The 22007-nt window shown below is 44.7% G+C and overlaps 1 protein-coding gene across 4 annotated transcripts in view; it reads right to left on the bottom strand.

The window, feature by feature from the left end:
* Nucleotides 1-22007, bottom strand: part of Itsn1 (intersectin 1) — a 173021-nt gene that overhangs the window by 102419 nt on the left and 48595 nt on the right. For 3 of the 4 annotated variants that reach the window (XM_050164745.1, XM_050164744.1, XM_050164743.1), the window contains exons 2-5: nt 16835-16894; nt 15566-15658; nt 14352-14415; nt 5013-5173 (exon numbers count right to left, since the gene is read on the bottom strand). In XM_050164745.1, the coding sequence (XP_050020702.1) occupies nt 5013-5173; nt 14352-14415; nt 15566-15658; nt 16835-16862 (346 nt within the window). In that variant the 5' untranslated portion in view covers nt 16863-16894. Of the gene's footprint in view, nt 1-5012; nt 5174-14351; nt 14416-15565; nt 15662-16834; nt 16895-22007 lie in introns of all 4 variants that reach the window. The other variant, XM_050164742.1, reaches the window with a different exon arrangement.

Below are 22007 nucleotides of genomic sequence, written 5' to 3'. Positions count from 1 at the left end.
CCAACTTTTTAAAAACTTCAGTAGCTGTCAATTCTTTTTTATATCTACTGCTTCATTTTCTTCTAATTTTAAAAAAGGTTTTTATTCTCTTTAGAATAGTATCTCTGGGGGCTAGAGAGATAGCTCAGCTGTTAAGAGCACTGACTGCTCTTCCAGAGGACCTGGGTTCAATTCACAGCCCCCACATGGCAGCTCACAACTGTCTAAAAATGCAGTTCCACAAGATCTGACACCTTCACAACAATGCACATAAAATAAAGTTAAATAAAAAATAATAAAATAAAAAAAAGAATAGTATCTCTGAAGTTGCCTGCAGCTTCGCCTTTGTTTCTACAATAAAGGATTGTTGTTCATTCTTTGCTGAATCCCGCCACCTTGCTCCTGGGATGTTCAAATCCAGTTAGGTTGGTGTTTCAAGCCCTGTATCAGGTCCACAGCATCCTGTAGTTTGTCTGAACTGATGGTATCACCATCAGCAGGGCGGAGTAACCTCAGCTGTGCGTGGTTTTCTAATAATAACTTGGTGTAGGATGATCAGGCTCAAACCTTTCTGTCGCTTATTTGTATTGAGTCCTGCTTTTTGAAATTTCCGGTCTCTGTCCCACGCCCACCCCTTTCTTCTGCACTTCCCTCCCTTGTCTCTTATTCTCCTCATTTACCTGACCTTGGGGTGGGCCTGCTCCAGAAAGGGTCGAGGTGAGCTGGGTTTTTTTTTTTATTGTTTTGTTTGTGGTACCAGAGATTAAACCCAGGACCCCAACACAAGATGAGCCAGTCTGAGTAGGGGGTTGTGGAACCCGGACTGCCCCAGATCTTTCAGGCCTTCTGCAGACCCCTGTGTGGGGTACTCAGGGAGTTCAGACACAGCACTCTGGCTGGATCTAGTTTGTATGAATGCCTGGAAACTACTTTTTTGCTTCTCTTTCTCGACTACAGCAGACAGACGATTTTCTTCCCCTGCCTCCTGTACTGTGACAGACTTACGTGGTTCTATTCTGTGTGGATTCCTTTCTCCAGCTTTTCTTGTATGCTGTGTGGCAAGTGTGAGTACCTGTGTGTTTGCACATGTGTACAGGCAAAAAGTCTACTTTGAGTGTCCTCGAGAATCATTATCCACTTTCCTGAGGCAGGGTTACTTGCTGCAGCAGGAGCTTGCTTGCCTTGTAGCTTAGCTCCGTTTTCTAACAGTGAACAGGACGTCTGTACCTTCTAAATGGGGCTCTCAGCCGGCAAGAAGCTGGAGCAGGATCAAGAGCTGGATGCCAGCACTGGTGACAAGTATGGTCCAGATGAGCCTGGACTACTAACTAAGATCCCTTCTCAAAAAATGTGACACGGTTATTGTCCCTAGGCGATAGGACAGTAATTTTCACACTCTTAATTCTTTTTGCATTTATAAATTAGTATCCCTTACTTAAACATGAGGAAAAACTCCTCTCAACCCTTATATGCAGTGGTGTGTGTGTGTGTGTGTGTGTGTGTGTGTGTGATATGAATCCAGCTCCCAGAGCAAGCTAAACCATATGTTTTATTACTGAGCTACACACCAAGCAGAGCTCTTCATTTGGGAAAAAAAAATACTAACAATGTTTATAGGTATTGAAAGTACAACAAAGGGAAGGAGTTTCCAACCTGGGCATAACTTTAGTATTTACAGACATCTAAAGGGTCGGTTTATAGGCCACACCCGCCATCGACACTCACCACACATCGCCCCTGAAGCAGGTGATTTTATGTCGACATACATCAACATGCATCACGCCGGTGCTGCCTCACACTTGATGGCTGCGTAAATTAGGCTAACCGTGCTAAAACAGTCTAAGTCTTCCAAGACTTTTGAAAGACTGATGCAGGCAAACTTCCAAGATACCTTGTCTCTAGAACTACAAATTCTTCATCTTAAAGAAAGGAAAGTAACTTTGAAAGTGATGCTGAGAAAGAAAATCTTATAATAAATAATATGTCAAACTTGTTACTAAAAAGACTGCACAAAACTAGCTAACAGTTAAAAAAAAAATCAACTGGAAAGCATCTTTCAAGTCTCCAAACGTTAAGCTCTTCTTACATCAGAGTTTTCCCAGGCTGGCCTTACATTTGCAATCTTATCTTAGCACCTAGAAGCTGGTAGTACAAGTCTGTGCCACCATTTCCAGCTCATTTATTACTTTAGCCCCAGTGTAGACCTGAGACAGAACACCTGCCTAGATCAGGCGGCAAGACCCAAGCCTGATCCTGAGCCCAACAAGCCAGCAAGGCAAAGCAAGACTACCTCCTCTCATCAACTGGTTCACTGTCTGTTGAGACGGGTCAGTCTCTGTGCATCTCTCCATGGCCCGGAACTCACCATAGAGACCAGTCTGGCCTTGACCTCACAGCAGTCCTCCTGCCTCTGCCTCCCAAGTGCTGGGACTGCTGCTAAGGAACTATTTTCTACCTAACTATATTTATTGGAGGCTGAGCCTGGAAGCCATCACTTTCTATGATGCTTACTCCTAATTCTTGGAATTCTCCTGCACCGCTAGACTTCTCCTCTCTACAGTGCTGGAACATCCCAGGCGGCCAGCTGCCATCTCCTCTGGTCCCCTTCTGGTCCTCATGCAGACACTCACAGGGTGAAGGTCACTGAGCAGCCCACATATCAAGCTCCATCAACACTTTCCTCCCCTCCTCTTGCCTCATCTCGGGAACAACTGCTCATGCAGTTGCTCACTCACTTCTCCCGGAAAGACTTCCCTGGCTACGGTGAGCACTTCCCGCCATGCTCCTCAGCCTCCATTTGCAGAGCCTTCCCTTTGCCACAGCTTTGGTTCCACATGCCTGCACCGCACTTCCTACTAAGACACTGGGCTGCATTCCAAACCCACCTACCTCACTTGAAGACTCAATGACAGCCTGTTTTACTCCTCTGCAAAAATAAGCACACAAGGCTAATACGAGCAGGCGAGAACCACCATCCAAATCTAAATCACTCTTCCCATTGAGCTAGGAGTGAACTAGAAATACCAGCAAAGACTGACTGCGTAAACTTGATGGACCTCTGTTCTTGCAGCCTTTCTTACGCCCTCAGGGTTCATTTATTTTCCTGGAATCATTTAGGGAAAATGTTTATGTTACGAGAAGCAGGTGAGAAGACCCAGGCTGAGGCTGGCAGTGCGAGGTTCCCTCGGTGGCAGTGCAAGCCACTAGATAAATGTATGACACTAAGCAGTGAGCCCAGAAGTACGTCAAATAGAACAGCAGAGAAAGGGAAAACAAATTAAGTAACAGAGAAAGGACTGCACATAGTTTAGGGGGAAAAGAAATGGGGCATCTTTGTTCAACAGATCCTTTCTTCACATTGCAGAGTCCAAGACAAAACCAAAATGCCCCAGCTGTTTTAACACCTAAGTCCTGAACAAAAGTTAGCAGCAAGCACCTTCAGGGACTCACTGCAAAGCCCACTTGCACGGGCCAGCTAACTGCAGGCTGAGTACTGCAAACACAAATCAAGCGGGTTTGTCTGGGCTATCACTATGCCATTCACTTGCACTCCTCCTTGTCTTTGCTCATGCATAGCTTTGTGTTTCTTCTCACAGACCCTTGTCCTGCTAACCTAAAGATCTCCCCAAGCTTTTCCTCTTAGAAAAACCAGCTTTGTAGCCAAAGGTCCCCCAAAGAAAGACAATTTACAGTATTATGATTTGAATTTATAATGTCCCTCATGGGCTGTTTTGAATGCTTACTGGTGCTACGTTGAGAGGTTTCCAAAGGAGGGAAGCCCCAACAGTCCTACCTGACTATAACCCACAGTACAATAATGGTGAGTGTTGGCATGATCACTAAGGGTGCATTAGTGGCCCACATACATTGATGGTAATCAACAACTCCCTAGTTGGATTTAAGACCCACTCAACGAAACAGAAATCCTGACTGGTAATGGAAATGTAGGCGACTACCCAAGTCTAGTGAGTCATGGATCTTGAAAAGGACCTACAACGTCACTGACCAACTCAGCATAATCCCTAACTACATTCTAAATATTTATACTCTACCCTCAGGTGAGTGTAGTCTTCACCCTCATCAAGGAAACTCTCTCGCAACAGAGGGAGACCATTATAGGGGGAAACCATTACAGAAAACTACAACCAATCAAAAGGCAGAGCCTTTTGTGGAGCCTGGTCACAAGAGATCCATCTAATACAGCTCCAGCATCCAAGGCTCAGGGACCATTGCAAAAGAGCGAGCAGAAAGATTCTAAGAGTCAAAGGATCAGGGAGATCGCCATGAAAGTGCCACAGGAAATATCAGTAGATACACTCATGAAGTCTCACCAACATGACTGCCCAAGCACGAGCTGAACAAGGACACTAACAACAGACATACTAAGGGGAAGGCGGGGTGGGGGCAGAAGGCTTCAAATCTACATAAAGAAACTACAGCAACTAAGAAATGAAGAGAAGACATACTCTTCCCCAGGGAAGAGTAGACCAATTGGTTATCCAGTGAGTAGTCCTGAAAACATACATACAAGTAACATTACAGACTGAAACACACACACACTCGCACACGTGCACACACATGTAACAATTAGTGAGAAAAAGAGGCAATGAATCTGAAAGAGAACAAGAAGAAGATTATCAGAGGGTGGAAGGAAAGGGAAGGGGGAAATGTGATCTCAAAAGAATTTTTAAAAAATTAAAAAGAAAAAGAAAGATATCACAATCTAAGAGAACTATTTATGTACAAGGAGAAACAAAGATTCTGAAAATTCAAATGAATGTGAAAAGCGAGAGACAGAGCACTGGCCCGTTCCTTAAATCCAGGTAGACTGAACCTCTCCCGCTGTAACGACCTTTACCCCCAGGGCCGACGTGGACAGCATTACTCTTCTGAATGCTGTCTCTCTTTTTCTTTTTTCTTTTTTAAAGATAAAACTACGCAAGAATTTCATTATTTCTGAGGGGAGAAAAGGGAAAATATCCATTTTTAAGACATACAAAAAGATATAGGAACCAACTAATTTTCAGACTTACCAAATGCTGGTGCACTAGAAATAGCAACTGGCTGCTGCTTCATGACAGGGGGAAGCGCAGAGGGGAGCTGATATCCTTGGAGCTTCAGTTTGATGAGCTTCATGGCTATGGAAAACTCCACTTGATCCATTCTTCCGTCGTTATTCATGTCAGCGAGTGCCCTGCAAACCAGCAGCACAGACTCAAGACAACGGGACTACAAAAGCATCTTTCTCAACACCACTTCCTCCGGCACAGGCAAAGTAAGTGGCTCCTGTGCTCCTACAGAGAGTAACAAAGAGTGAGCTGTCTCTACCAAGCCACGGGGGTTTGAGGGTGGGGCAGGGCAGAAAAGCCAGCACATTTTCTGTGACTATGTGGTACCTTGTACTCTGTTATTCTTTACTCACAGAGACACTGAGGAACTTTCAGCCTGAATTTGATGACTTCTTACATTTTAAGAGATTTCATTTTAATAAAAAATGTTCTAAAATCAGATCGGGGTGGAGGTGACACAAATCTATGACAATTCTACAAACCACCGAATGTGTCACGTGAATGATGTTGTAATTAAATGTTATTAAAATGGGATCTGGAGAAAGTTATTCCCAGAGACGCTAAGTTAAATCCACTTCGTCTGTGGGGCTCTACACCCACGGGAGATGGCATGGCATGCGATCCCATTCTGGGAAAGTTCTCCAAGACAACTGCTGTAGAGCCCTGCCTTGCACACTCATTGTTGAAGCTATGCTTGGGTGTGCGCTTACTGTTTCAAAATGACCCTCAAGCATCCACGGCCCAAGTGGGATTTGTAGTGAGTTTTCAAAGACCACTTTCTCTCATGGAAAAGGAAGCGAAAGGCAGGACATGGCTCAACCCAACTGTGCGCACTCGTGAGAACATGAAAAACACTTTAGACTTCTTTTACCCACAGATGAAAACATGCAGCGCAACCAAAAGCACGTCCTGCAACAAAACATGCAGCGCAACCAAAAGCATGTCCTGCAACAAAACATGCAGCGCAACCAAAAGCACGTCCTGCAACAAAACATGCAGCGCAAGCAAACACATTTTATTGTCCTGCAACAAAAACTAAAGCTCCCTGAAAATAGCACGGCTGTAGAATCCGGCAGTCATTCTGGAACATACAGATCATGGAGCAGGAAGGAGCTTGACAGCGGCTCAGACAGGAGCTCGGGCAGGAGCTCGGGCCCTCTGCAGCCGTGACCCTCACAAACCACAAGTTTCTCTGCTCCTGTGAGCCTGAGCTCCACTTTCCTGGTGCTTCCTGTGCGCTCGGATTTACTGTTCTGCAAACAGCTTGCTCCCAACCTTTCCCGACTTCCTGCTGAATTATACTTCTTTTTCCTGTCAGTTTAGAAGCATTCCCTATACACAGCATATTAACTATTTTACTGCAAACAGGGGAGTTTTAGTCTATTGATTTTGTGTGGATCTTTACTGTGTAGAATTATACACTGTAGACACAAAATATTTATTTTATCAGCTTTTAACTTTTCAGTCTTTAATTTGTTTTGCTACATTTTGTTTGTTTGTTTTCAAGAAAGGTCTCTCTGTGCATCCTTGGCTGGTCTGGAACTCGCTCTATAGACCAGGCTGGCCTCGAACTCACAGAGAGAGATCCGCCTGTCTCTGCCTCCGGAGTGCTGGAATTAAAGGTGTGCGCCACCACATTCAAATCTTTAGCCTAAATGTAATTCAGTGTTATTCACGATCACAGCACTCTTCCGGACACATACCACACTTTCAATCAACCCCTGCTCTCCACTCACTGAACTAAAATACAGGCTGTTATGCTCTCAGCGTTCTTATGATTTCCGATTAGCTTTCCTGAAACAACCCAGGTCTGCTTTTCCTTTTTAAGGAATTGCAGCATCAGCTTGAGCACCTTCATAACAGACCGGCTTGTAAAGGAGGAAGGGTCTGGAGGCGCATACTTGCAGGGAGGTGGAGGCAGGCAGCTCTGCCCCTGGGCTTGCTGACCACTGACCTGAGCCTCACTGGTGAGCCCAGACCCCAGTCAAAGACCATGTCTCGTGAACAAAAACAAAATGCAGAAGCTAAAGAGATGGCTCAGCTGCTAAGACTGCTGGTTGCTCTTGCAGGACTCGGGTTCACTTCTCAGCACCTACATGGCTGGGAACAACTGTCTGTAACTCTAGTTCTAGGAGGAAATCTGAAGCCTTCATCTGGCCTGCTCGAGAACTGCACACATTATACATGATGTAATATGTACATGCAGGCAAAAAAATCATACAGATAAAAACTTGACCAAAAAGAAAAAAGCTCAGGACACAGGTTAACCTATAACTCCAGTTCCAAGAAAACTGATACCTTCTTCTGGAAGCCCTCACACACATGTCGCATATGCTCACACCAACAGATACATATATACATACACATAAATAAGATAAAACACCAAGCCAGGCAGCAATGGCACATGCTGTTAGTCCCAGCACTCAAGAGGCAGAGGCAGACAGATCTCTGTGAGTTTGAGGTCAGTCTGGTCTTACAGAGTGAGTTCCAGGATAACCAAAGCTACAAGGAGAAATCCTGTCTTGAAAAAACAAACAAACAAAAAACCCACCAAAGTGGACAGTTCCTAAGGAACAGCACCCAGCGTTTACTTCTGGCTTCCACATAGACGTGTGCACCCATGCACCTATGCATCCATGTGCGTGCACACACACACACCCGGGAGATGACAGGCCAGTGAGTCACTATAGCGTGTTTGCTTCTGCACTAGATATACACAGCGGTTTGCTCAGCAAGGAAAATAATACTTGTGTCTTTCAATTTCTTCTATTCCCTTTAATACGACAGACAGTATTTTCTTCCTATATCACACTTTCTTCATGCAACTCATGAAATTTTATTGACAAAAGTATTCTATGGAATTTTATCATTTTTACCAGACTTGGAAGTAGCTTATTTCCCTACATTTCTATTTCTTCAGGGTTTATTTTAAGCATGGAGTATTTTAGAGTCAGATGTATTGTCACTGGTCTATAACCCCAGGAAACTCAGGAAACGGGTAGAAGGATTAAGAGATCCAGATTATCTTTGCTACATCAAAAATCCAAGACCAACCTAGGCTATATAAGACCCTGACTCAAACAGACATATGAATTCTTAATAGTTATTTATGCTAGATTTAATTATCTTACTAAATGTCTAAGCATATCACTAATACAATAACCTAAGTGGAAAAACAAAGGACACGCCCTCTCTTTTCCCGTATTTCTAGCAGTCTTCAGCACTGGTGTTTTGACTACTGAATGCATTTGCACTTGTTCTGAGTTTAGAGAAATGGATTTAGTACTTCACTGGTTAGAACTACGATTCTTAGTAGTGACTGTTGCTAAGCAGTCTAACTTACTTTATTTGCTTTTAAGACAGAGTTCTGGGTAGGGCAGGCTAGCCTGCAACTGACCACACAGAGAATGTCCATAAACTCCTGCTCCTTCAGCCCTAAGCACTAGGATTACAGGCTCTGAAATGCCACAGGGCGCATTTTAGATTCATGAACTAGTCATTGGTATTATGATTGCCTCTTCTATGCTGTTCAGGAGCCCTGCTGCTGAGCCATATCCAGTCACTGGAAGGAAGGGTCCTGTGTTTTGTTTAGTTTTGATTTTCAAGTCTCACCCCACATCTGCCCTGCAGACAGTGAGCCTTCCTTCATCTGTTGAAACAAACACCAAGGCTGATAGAACTGCACCATTCAGTGAATCTCCTGCCTCTGGTCCTGCTGGCAAACACATTGTGAAAGTCACTTGTTTGGGTCTGCATCTGTGTTCACGCCAGGACCCAGTGGCCACTGAGCTGCTCTGTTCTGCAAAAGTTTTCAGATTTAAAAGAACAATAAGGTAGCAATCCTTCCTTCTTCTGCAAAGCATTTTTAACATGCTCAGCTATTTTAAATGCTTTACAGGGGAGAAAGAGTCGGCTCACAGCAACACGCATACTTTATTTACGTTTAAATAAAGCGTCAAGCAGAAGCCCACTCTCTACTCCTGAAAAAAGTTGTTGGCAGAGACTAGAAACATTCAATGTGAGATCCATAGGGTAAGGGAGAAGAGACTTTTTTAATTTTTTTTTTTTTTTTTTTTTTTGGTTTTTCAAGATGTGGTTTCTCTGTAGCTTTGAAGCCTGTCCTGGAACTAGCTCTTGTAAACCAAGCTGGCCTTGAACTCACAGAGATCTGCCTGCCTCTGCTTCCCAAGTGCTGGGATTAAAGGCGTGCACCACTACCACAGGTGAGAAGAGACTTTTTAAATAAGAGTTGAATTAGAAAAATTTAGTGCTTCTAAACCTCTTTCCACTCCCTTGGGTAAGGAGAAAGAAGCCAGTCAGGCGCCTAGCACAGCTGTAACATCTAGCCGAACGCCCAGTCTACAGTTCTCAAAGATATTCCCTTAACAACCAAAACTATTAAAAAATTTCCGGTAACAGAGAACCCAGAGGAAGTTCTGGAAATACAGCTACTGGGCACAGCTCAGCCCTCTACTCCTTCCCTCTTGGCACCTGACACAGCAGAGCCCAGCTGCCTTTCTACAGCACTGCCCAAGACCTCGTTTGGCTCTCACACCCTTTTCATAGTCAACTGTAGCTATTTCTCCAATGAACTCTGCACCAGTTCCTCCCAAAGTCAGTAAATCTGGGCAATATTAACATCAAATCTAGAAAACTTCAGAAGTAAAAACGCATGCTAAACCAACCCAGCAAGTAACTGCTGCACACTGAGACTGGAAACTGACTTTGAAATCTGAGATCAGCCGTGTATCAGAGTGGGTCCATATAACAGGAGGCGGGTGAGGAAGGAGCAGAGATGCAGACGCCCAGTGAGGTGACTGAGTGGTAAATGCTGCCCACAGTCTCCTATATCTGAAAGTTTGGTCTTCCCCGGCAGCCCTGTTTGGTGGGCCTCGGAGGAGGTGTGTCACTGGGGGTGGGCTTTGAGGGTTCAAAGACTCCTCTGTGGTCTCTCTGCTTCCTGCTTGTGGTCAGGTATGAGCCCTCCGCTGTGCCTGATGCCATGCCTGGTGCTGGCTGCCAGGTTTCCCAATGTGAAGGTGACGGGCTCTTATTGTCAGCACAAAATACACCCTTCCTCCTCTAAGTTGCCTTATCATGGTGTTTTATCACAGAAATAGAACTACCAAGTAACTATCACACCAATCGTATACTTTTCTTATTTTCTTCTACAAACAAACCATACACCACTCTGACACACGGCTGGGAAAATTCCTACAACTCCACATGGAAGGAAACCACATAATCATTTACTTAGAGCCAGCAACTCCATGCTTATGGATTGACTCTGAAGGTACATTTCCAACGACATAAAAACACACAGCTAAGAGCTACTCATCACAGAATTATCTGTAATCACTACATTATCAGTAATCACAATGCACAGGAAATGACCTGCCTGAGGAAACACGGGACACGCGATAGAAGCACTACCGCACGCCTGACACCATGAGCTGTGGAAAGGAGGAGATGAGAAGACGGAGCGATATCGTGTTCCCAGAAACTACACAGAAGCACAACAGTCTATGTTCTGTGCCCGCTTTTTACCATGACAATAACCAACCATAACAAGGAACAGCGATCGATGTCAGCGGAGAGACGGAATGAAGAGCGGACCGCGAGGACTTCCCAGTATGCCCTGGGTACACTGGTGCTTTCAGACCTTGTTAATGCGACCTGCAGAGGTCTTCAGGAGGTCGCTGCTCCACACAGACGTGTCACAGGCTACTCATCTGCCATTTGGTGCCCATTAAGGCCAAGCAATAAGGAGAATTAAAGCAGTGTGGTAACTTACTCAATAAAAACATTAAGTATGGGCGCATCACTATGGTGTGAGCACTAGGAACTAAAGTCAGACCAGGTCTCTGCCTTTTCGTTTAAAACAAGTCAGATATGGCTACGACCAGAGAGAAGGGCTGGGTTTGTGGTTCAGGGCAAAGCCCTTTCTCCAGCATGCTCAAGGCCCTGGGATGGAGACTCACCACTGAGAAATGGAGCTGGGACTGGGAGAGGGGACAAAGTCATCAAAGAAGATCTCTCTGCAGGGTGACAAGACAGTGAGCAGTTATGTGAGTTCTACAACTCCAAAAAGGAGAAACACCATTACAGTGGTCCTGAGGCGAGGAGAGACCTGCCCTGTGAGGAACACAGGGGTCAGGTTCTGGAGCAGATGCTGTGAGAGAGAGGGAGGGGAGGTAAGAGCTGGGAGGAGACAGCATGAGCTGGACCATACTGGGCTTGAGCATTCAATGGCGGCTTTGGGCTTTGGAGAGTTTTAATTAACTGATTATAATGTGTATGAGTATTTGCCTGCATGTATGTATGTATGTATGTGTGCCATGTACATGGCTGTTGCCCTCAGAGGTCAGAAGAGAGCACTGGTTCCCTGGAACTGGAATAACAAACAGTTGTGAGTTACCCTGTGCGTGCTGGGAATTGAACCCAGGTCCTCTGGAAGAGCAGCAAGTGCTCTTAACTACTGAGCCTTCTCTCCAGCCCCTTAATGGAGAGTTTTAACTGTCTGTTTCCAGAGGGGCAAGGGTTCATTTTTAAGGCTGATCTCATGCAGCCCGGGTTGGCCTTAAACTCTAGAGCCTCCTGTTTTTCTAGCTTCGAAGTGCTTTGAATATAAGCAGGCACCATCATGCTCAGTGTGGTTTCACTTTTTAAAAACAGATGTATTTTGTGCATGTGTGAACATGAGCACCAGCATCTTCGGAGGCCACAGGGCTCAGATCCATTGGAGCTAGAATTACAGGCAGTTGTGAGCAGTCCAGTGTTGGTGCTAGGAACTGAACTCAGTCCCTCTGCAGCAGCTCTGGAAAGCGGTTGGAAATTTCACGAAACGAGACCTGCTAAGAAGCTGGGCTAAGAGAAGCAAGCTGCCTTTGAGCCCAGCTCCAATACCCGTTTTCTCAGAAACTCACAGTGGTACTTAACTCTTCAAGTCTGTTTTAAAAACTGTCACGAACGACAGCCTTCCCGTTCTCACACTCGTGTGTCTCCCTGGACGGACTCTGATCTTAGGAGAAAGAGAGTTCTGCACCTGGCCTGCCTCCTGTCTCCCCACAATGGTGCTGGCTGTAGGGCTAATGAGCAGACTATCTCAGAAGCCGCTGCGGTGTTGTGTAGACAGTGTATTCCAGCTAACTAGTTCCTGGACCCTTGAACTATGACCTACTCAGTCTTGGGAACTGCGTGTCTCCACGGTAGGATTTCCAGGGAAGACTCTGATGAGGAAAGCTGGATTCTCTGAAGGAGTTAGGTTAGAGTATGTAATGCCAGATTACAACAATAGCCAACAATGACATCGCTCCTAGAAATCGCCCTCCCAGGAAGGAACGGGAAGGAAACTGGCAGATACCATTTTGGCAACTAAAATATTTAGAATTATTCCCATCTCACCCTGGTGTTAAGAAGAAGAGGGCAGAGAGGACAGACAGAGCCCTGTAATCTTTGCTACTTAGGAGGCTAAGGAAGGAAGACTAAAATTCAAGGCTACTGCAGGCAACTTAAGCAAAACTTTCCATGAAAATAAGGCGGTTTATTTATTTATTTATTTATGTTTTTCAAGACAGGGTTTTTCTGTGTGTGGCCCTGGCTGTCCTGAAACTCACTCTGTAAACCAGATTAGCCTCAAACGCAGAGAAGATCAGCCTGCCTCTGCCTCTGGAATGCTGGTATTAAAGGTGTGCGCTACTACTGCCCGGCCAAAATAAAATTTTAAAAGGTGGGCACACAGGGGCACAATCCAACATGAGCACTTGGGTGGCACGCCTCCAAGTGGCTGGGTTCAATACCCAGTAACAAAGTTTTTGGTATTTTGGTATAGCATGAGACGGGGTCCCATGCTATAGCTCACACTGGCCTCTGTATAAGTCCTCAAGTGTCGGGACTACAGTCCTGGGCTAGCAGGCCTGGTGGGAAGATGCTCCACAAATGAAATTTTTTTTTTTTAAAGATATATTTATTTATTATGTATACAACTTTCTGCCTCCATGTATACCCAAACACCAGAGGAGGGCGCCAGATCTCATTACAGGTGGTTGTGAGCCACCATGTGGTTGCTGGGAATTGAACTCAGGACCTCTGGAAGAGCAGACGGTGCTCTTAACCACTGAGCCATCTCTCCAGCCCCACAAATGAAATTTCAGTCGTTGGTTGTATCATCAGACAAGCACAAGTCAGTGCGGGAGCCCTGGACAGCAGGTTCTAGAGACAGCCTTAATGGAGGGAACCCAAAAGAAGCCTGTGAGGGTCCAAATAGATGGTACACAAGTGCATCTCAATTCTGTCACCCAAGTGAGTGGACACAGCTCCTGTGCCCGCTTGCCGTGACTTCCTGCACATGTACTCCTGTCTCTAGGAGCCTTTACTTCTCTAGCTCAAATGGACAGTTAGAACTGGGGTAGCGTCATGGAAGCAAGCTCATTAGTGGAAAGAAGGAAAGAGACTGGATGGCAGACAACCAAAGGCAGCACAGGACTCTGGCATTATTGCTTTTCCATCTGGAGATACCTGATACAGCAGTGTGTATGTTATATGACCCAGTAAATAGTGAGAAGTCCAGCAGGGTGGAAGACCCAGTCTCTGATGTAAGACCTACCTTTCTGAGTTTTCTCTTGACGGCCTATGATATGATGCGTCAAGCCACACATTAAATCCATCATGTATAGTTTTTCTGCTAATCCACTCAAGTTTATAAAAGAAAATACAAACATGCCAATTACCCAGATTAAAAACCCAGATCAAAAATGGCAGATAAATGTGCCCAATAGCAGAGACAGAAAGTGCTACACCCAGGACTACAAACTCCTTATAAATATCAAGTGCTCTCTGTAACACCAACACACTCAGAGCATGGAGTAAGTCCTGGTAAGAGCCAGCACTGCCCCCAGAGCTGGGACCCTGGAGCCCAAAACTGTACCTGACAGCCTGCTCTACTCAGGCTCTTCAGCAGAAATCAACACTTGCTTCTCAATGTACGAAGCACCCGTCCTTTTACTACTACTAATTCTCGGAGTGAAAGGTAAAGACTCCCATAGGAGGGAAGCCTGGGAGCACACGATTGAGTGTGAGTGACATGCACGGAGCCAACACCAGTGTGGGAAACTACCCAGGTCTGGATGTCCCAGTTACAACTGAATGTCTGTGCACAGTACACCTCTCGAAAGGCGTCTCTGAGAAGTGACAGGCTAGACCTGCACGCTCTTTCTACATAAGAAATTGTATTTCCAAACAAATACAGAAAGACAGTGTTTTATTTTATATTTTATATTCTGCTCATACAACATTTCAGCTTACCATATTTGCGCTAAGACAGGCTGAGGTAACCCAGATTGAAAAAAAAAGTTCCTTGCTTGATCACCTGTAAAAAAAGTGGGAAAGGTTTCAGGAAAAACAGAGGAGCAACAGCTGACAGGAATCCTCTTATAGCCAAATTCTAAAATTATTGAGGAGGCTGGTTATCCTATTAACACAAATGACCCTTTGGGAAAGGTCCGAGGTCTCTAATAATTAATCCATAACAAACACCTGACTCGGTACTTGAAAAGACCTGGGTATTTGCTGGGCAAGACCATCCACTTGAGGCTGTGGTTAAACAAGATGAGCTATGCAAACCGCCCCCAGGCTGATGCAACTGAGAGTCCTGGAGAGCAGAGTGGGGCCTAGTGAAGTCTGAGGCCAGCAGCAGAACCTCAGTCCTGACCTGCACTGGTGAGCTGTATGAGCCTTTCTGTGTTAGCACCTGACAATAAGAGAACAGCATAAAACAAGGCACACACAGAGGACTCCTTAGTTAACAACACCATGAAAGGATTTTACTCCCCATGTTGACGCTGTTGATTCTAACAGAAGAGGCAACAACAAAAAAAGAATCCTGCTGATCAGCCAATTGGAGATCTATCATAAAACAAATACAAAACACCTCCTAGGAAACAAGATTCCCACTTCCTGCAGGGAACTGCTGACCGCTGACCAAAGAGCCAAGGTCACAGACAGGCAGGGAAAGGACTTTGAGACAGCAATAAAACCCTTAGAAAGTGTTTGATGTCTGCTGTTTTCCCAGGCCAGTCAGGATTAGAACTGCAGCTTCAGGGCACAGACTGGATCCTATTTAAAGAATACAGTCCTCTGCTAAGGCAAGTCCCATCAGAATGTCCCCGCAGGCAGCCTGACAGTCATGAAGAACTGTAAAAGGTCTGAAGGTATTATAAAAGAAACAGTTAAAAAAATATAGGCTCCAGGGCCTGAGAGCACTGTGGGTAAAAGTTCACCCTGAGACCTGAGCTCCTGAGCTGGACTGCTGAAAACCACGGCAGACAGGAGGAGAGAGCTGACTCTACAAGGCTATCCTCTGACCTCCTCCACACACCTATGATGGCCCCAACACACATACTGACAGAAACAACAGAAATACAAAATGGATTAAATGCCCACTCGTCACGTGTGCCCACTTTCACTCTGCGTAACATTTCCTACAGCTCTGGGAGAAAGCATAGGTGCTGGCTACACACCAGTGATGAATCCGGATATCGGCTTCAGACTGTGGAACTGTTGATCATGCTTGGCTCTTTCCTCCACAGTTATGGCCCAGATGTCCAGGCTACCTGCTGGACAAAAAGACAAGAAGACAATTACTCAACAAGGAAAGTAAGATGTTCAAACACATGATGTCCAAAGTTCTGTCGGTAAGCTATATATGGTGTAATAAACCACTGTCCACGGAGGACATGTGTTTAAAGTCTAAAATTAAGAGGAAAGCAATTTTAAAAATAGCACAAATACTTTCTAGAAACTTGTCCTATAACTCTACATTTAGGTTTATATGAAGATATAATAAATCCACATTTTATTTACATAAAACTAAGAAGCCAGGCACGTGTCTGTCTGGAATTCCAGAGAATTTCACAGGTGTGCCCAGGTGACACAAGGTGCCGTCTTACTCTCTTTACAACTGACATGGGAAGTCTGCTCTTTACATTTCACTGGGGTTTTTGATAACACTGGAACCTAAAAGGGCGGTCAAGCTTTGTGCTCTGTTCACAGTCCTGCCAAGATCACCTGTGAGCAAGGTATATTGTTTCGTTACTAGAGTCTGAGCTGAACGGCCACTCAGTGACAGAGTGCTTGCCGGGCATACTCTAGGCCCTGGGTGCAGTCTCCACCCTGACAAAGGAAACAAGGTGTGCATGCAAAAATATCATGCTTCAAATGCAGGCTTTGAGAGAGTATGACGTGATCCGCTCAGTTCAACAGGTAAACTGCAAACAGGTGGGCAGGGTCAGAGCAAGGAGGGAAGTGCCAACTACCCATGCACCTTATTCGAATATCAATTTGAAAAAAAAAAAAAGTAATGAAAAACTGCCTAAAGTCTGAAGTGAATACAATGTAAATTTTATAAGTAGAATACATGTATGAATTTTAGAGGTTTGGTAATGGTATTATACTCTAGTTTCTATCATTTAGTAAATACACACTAAAATCTTCAGGGATTAAAGGTTAAGATGTCTTAGAGTTACTTCAAAACAAACCAATGAAACAAAATGGAGTCCAAAGTCACTGAAGCATCTCAAGGTATGCTACGAGGGTTGACGGTGTAACTTTCTCTATTTATCTTGGTTTGTCTTTGTGGTAATGAAGATTGAACATAGAACTTCATTCATTTTAGGCACACACTGTATCCCTGTTACATCCCAGCCCAATTCAACTCCATCAATTTATCAGAAATACCCCATCATGGCCCCAACCTCTATTGAAATTTGAAATAAAATTTCAAAACTTACCACCAAAAGGTGTTGGAAACTGAGCCATGGTTCTGTTACGTTTACCTTGCTGATTGACGCCTGTAATTAAAATGCAACAGGAAGTTTAGGAAAACTTCAGGTCTGCATATGAACACACTAACATGCTGTCATGTTTTCAGATAGGCTCTGTTTACTGGCGGCTCCTTTAAGAGACAGCTTCCGGTTCATGCTGATGGCAGGGCTGGCTATGGCTCCCAGAGTTGAGGTGGAGAACAGGGCTCCCACAGGGCGGCCCCAGAACTGGCGGTGTACAACCTCCACCATGTTAGAAGGCCAAGAGAGAGGAGCCAGTGTCCGGGACAGCCACAGTCATACTGCTTACCGTTTTAAAATACTTCTTGTCAGAAAAGGATTTCAGATACACAATAGGGCGGATTCAGACCTCTAAACAAGACACAGTGTTTTTAAAGATGTATGTAGGCTTGGGAGAGAGAGGAAAAAGTATAGACAGTTATAAAAAGAAGTAAATAGTTTTAAAAAAGAAAAAGTCTTTAAAGACAGTAAAGGTAATATAAAAGAGTGCAGACAGACAGGTTAAAGGAGCAAAAGTAATTTAAAAAAAGGCCACACAAAGATGGAAAAGACACAGAGAGTCTGGATTATGTATATTATTGTGTTTTCTTTGACTAGTTTGACTGTTAATGAGTTAACTGCTGAAAAATATTTGATATTGGGGACTGATAAGCTAAACTAATATATATATATATTAGTTTAATATATATATATGGTATTTGACTTCAAAATTTATGTCTAAGGATATGTTACTTTGGAAAAGAGGTTCTGCTTTTGTTTCCACAGAAGATGAGAACCTGCGGATTCCCTCAAGACTAATGTGGTTTGATGGAAGAAGACTCCCCCACCCCAAAAGGTCTCTGTGAACCCTAAAAATACTTCGCCCAACAAACAGCAGGAAATAATTTCGAGAAAACTACACCCAGATTCCCAAAATGATTGTTTATAAATGTTTGTTTTCATTTAAAGGGGGTTGATTATAAGTGATAAATGGTCACAGTCAATTTCCAAAAAAAAGGGGAGGGGTTGATAGGGAGGTGAATACTTTGCATTGGTATGGATCTTGGTCTACTGATACAGATTTAAGGGCAATTTTGTTACATTGTGTGTATGTATATCTGCTCTTGTTTAAGGTGTTGTGTTTGTGCAGCTCATTTAAAGATGTAATGTATAATTAAAAATTACAGATTAATAGTCGTTTATGTAGTCAAACTTGTAATCATATTAGTTTAGTCATCATCCCTGCACTCTGCCCGCTTCCTGTTCCGGTCATCATACCTGCACTCTGCCCGCTTCCCGTTCTGGTCATCATCCCTGCACTCTGCCCGCTTCCCGTTCTGGCCATCATCCCTGCACTCTGCCCGCTTCCCGTTCTGGCCATCATCCCTGCACTCTGCCCGCTTCCCGTCCTGGCCATCATCCCTGCACTCTGCCCGCTTCCCGTTCTGGCCATCATCCCTGCACTCTGTCATTATGACTCTCATCCTTCAGGAAACTTAAGTCAAAGTAAACTTCTTCTATAAGTTGCCTATGTCATGATGTTTTACCAGAACAATAGAAAAGTAACTACTAGAGTGCCTAATTTAATTTTGTTATAGTAAATTTCCACAGTCAACAAGAATACAAGGCACTCATTAGAACTTCTCGGTAAATTCAGCCAGATGTGGCAGTCTGTGTCTGATAATCCCAGCACGCAGGAGGCCAGCTAGAGGCACCAGTCCTGTACAGCGAAGACACCATCGCAACAGATTAGCAAAAACAAAGTTTACAGAAACACGGGCTTTAAAGTACACTGTTCTCTCTTTAATACAACTGAAATTCCATGATAGTGGAGTCTCTTTCAAGTATTTCTTTAAGCCTCCGGAAGCTCTTTCCGTCCTCCACACCCGTCCTTCATGCTTTTACAGAGCTCACGGACGCCGGACTTCTGACCGATTCGCATTTTAGTTTTCTTCTTTCTTGAACAATTTGCTCCTTCTGGTTCCTCCTCTATTGCTGGCTGTCTGACTGCGCTGAGTGCCCCTCTGGTAACCCCAGATACTCCTTTACACTAACTGTGGGTGGGAGGCTGCTATGTCCCTTTCCTCAGGACACTTCCAAATGTCAGGCTCCTCAAACGTGCGCACTTTCAGCTGGGTAGAGTGAGAAGTGGCCTGCCACCATCTACACGCTGGCTTAGACTGCGGTAAGGGCCCTGCACAGAGTATACAGTCACAAGTGGCCGCTGGACTCTCAGACCCGCTTCATTCCTCTATCCATGCAGTTTCTCCTATCCCAGTTTCCCCTCTCCCAGGAAGAGGAGACCAAAGCGGCCACCCATCTATGGCAGGATGGAGACCTGGACAGGACACTGAAAGAATTCCCAATTTGAGCCACTGTCTGTGGGGACACTGTAGTCTCCAAGCGAGATGGCTGTAGCTCCCCTCTCCTCTAAGAACCAGTCCTGATCGTCCTTGCGCACTATGGCCTGTGGGAGTCGCTGAACTCTTGTGTTCTGTTGCTACAGGTCTTGTGTATGAGTCTGATGTGGCAGGAAGACAGAACACACATTACGCAGAGGTCTGACAGTCCAGCTGAGAAGTGGACATGACAATTCTCTGAGGCTGCAGTTGCCCACTCGCGTCCTTCCCTTCGGCTCACTCAGCACATCTGCAAGCGTCATCCTTTCCCAAAAGCATGCTCCTTCACTTAACTCCCAAACAATGCTTCTGTGACTAACAGTACATGTGCTCTCCTACCCAAAACTGCCCAGCTCTGAATCTGTTTTGTTTTTCAAGTAGCCCTGGCTATGCTAGAAATAGTTTTGTAGACCAGGCTGGCCTCGAACTCAGAGATCCACCTGCCTCTGACTCCTGAGCACTGAGACTAAAGGTGTGCACCACCATGCCCAGCTGAGTTCTGGATTGTTTTGTTTTGTTTTTGTTTTTTGAGACAGGGTTTCTCTGTAGCTTTGGAGCCTATCTTGGAACTCACTCTGTAGACCAGGCTGGCCTTGAACTCACAGAGGTCACCCTGCCTCTGCCTCCCAGGTGCTGGGATTAAAACTGTAAGCCACTACCATCCAGCAAGATCTGGATTTTTAAAGCAACTATTTAACACACACTAGAGAATCTGATGTTCATGCTGTCTGACTAACCTCCACCCTCCATTCCTTGCCCCAAAATAAAGACAAGTGATCAAATCCTTTGTGCCCAGCCACTCCAGACTCCATCACTTTCTTGCCATTCGTTTTGCAAATAAGTGTCTCAGGCTCGATGTGTTTCACCTACCGTTAAAGCACCTAGCACTATGAAACACCTGTGGTGGCAGAAACTGCTGTGTCACCTCTGACTCAGGACACATCAGGGGCTGGCTTGTACTTTGCGCAGTTTCATGCTTAGGTAGTTTCCTTGATTCCTATTTTACTTAATGTCTTTATTAAGGAACAGATGCCAATCATTTAGAATTTAGAAGCTTTTTTCAGAGCTGCTAGTGAAGTAATCAGGTACTTTTCCTTTTATTAGCATTCTGGGTTTTCTTCTTTCTTTCATGTTGGTAACTGATCTGAGCAGCACATGCTAAGCAAGCAAGTACCCTACCACTGAACCACACGTTAGCCCTTACACTGGTTTATAGTGGCTGGTCAGTTAACATTAAGTCATCCTAGACTTTTCTGTAATAAACGCAGTTCAGACTAGCATGCTGTTCTTTTGCAGCTAGGTTTGCTATACAATAAAGTGTCAGGTCTGGAGAAAAGGGATCTATTTACCTCCTTATAAATTACAAAACTCGTAGGCAGTACAAGATGCATGTTAGTGACTGGAACTATAAAATTGGAATGTGACCAGGAAAAATTATTTTAGAGATGAATTTTTGAATGAACCTTCAAGAAACCAACATTTGTTATAAAACCATTCCAGAGAGGAGAACTGAGGTGCCGTCAATTTACATTATAGTCAGGGCACTTTTAATATTAAGCATTAAAAGGAAACTATTTCTTTTTAATAAGCACACATTTATTCTACAATAAGTTTCTTCACATTTTCATGCACACCATCCTTATAAATATGTTATGCCTTACTTTAAATATTTCACAGTTCCCTGAGAAGGTCAAAATTAGACAGGAGTATAGTAACTCTCATGGCCAAAGTATACTTACTATCAGTTCCTGTCAGAGAACCTAAGAATAATTGCTGTTTGCCACAGAAATGAATTCCCATGCTATGTGGTTCTCTCCCGCAAAGAACAGCTTGTCAGATGAGGGAAGTAGAGACACACTGCTACAGCTGTTCCTACTTCCCCTGCGCTGAACATCTGCCCAGGGACAAGCCAACAACCGCAGACTCCACTCCCTAACTACACCTCAGAGCGCTTCGGGTCACTGGTCTGAAGCTGGCTATTAGTATATAAGCTATCTAATAAAAATTAAGCCACTTTGAGGACTGAAAGCAGGTGCCTCCCAGCCTTGTTCACTAACCTAACCGTCAAAAGCTGACCTAAGGATGAGACTGGAACCCTTCTGCATATTCCTCCTGGACCCAAGTCCTTCAAATGCCAGTCACTGCTAAGTTCTACGTTCCCAGGGAACCTGAGATGAAAGCAGGACAGACAGATGAAGAGACAGGACAAACTCCTTCCTGGCAGTCTGTGGCTAAACATTGTGGCTGGTCTTTAATTCACAATCCCCAACCTCAGCCTCCCTAGCACGCACAACACCAGGTACCATCTTATTACTAAATCCGAAAAATGATTTGTGAAGAGCCAGTGCATTTCAGTAAAGTGACCACACACGACATCACAAGGCCAGCCTCCCAGCTCCGCTGCAGCAACCGAAGCCTGCTGCTGGACCTTTGGCCCCTTATTAGACCCCAAACTGTTTAGAGTACAGAAGGCCAGCTACCAAGGACAGGCTGTGAGGAGGAACCAAGTTCTCCCATTTTGTTGTCTATAAGCCTTGCCCCAGGATGGGCCCCAGTCAGGGAGCTAGTGAGTGAAGTGAGGTGCAGAAGCCAAAACTGCAACAGAAATCCAGTATTTCTGGGCAAAACAAACAAGGCCCCTGTAGCGTGTTGAGAGTGCCTGGGCCTGTGAACACACTGCAGAAGGGACGCAGTAGGGACGCAAGCCACCAGACACCAGGGAGATCTTTTCTTTTCTTTCT

This window comes from Alexandromys fortis, unplaced genomic scaffold, assembly GCF_014885135.2.
Source record: "Alexandromys fortis isolate MF-2015 unplaced genomic scaffold, M_Fortis_MF-2015_v1.1 scaffold_162, whole genome shotgun sequence".
In the NCBI taxonomy this organism is placed as follows: domain Eukaryota; kingdom Metazoa; phylum Chordata; class Mammalia; order Rodentia; family Cricetidae; genus Alexandromys; species Alexandromys fortis.
Note: the sequence above shows the minus strand (reverse complement) of the source record. Positions and strands in the feature narration are given on the sequence as shown.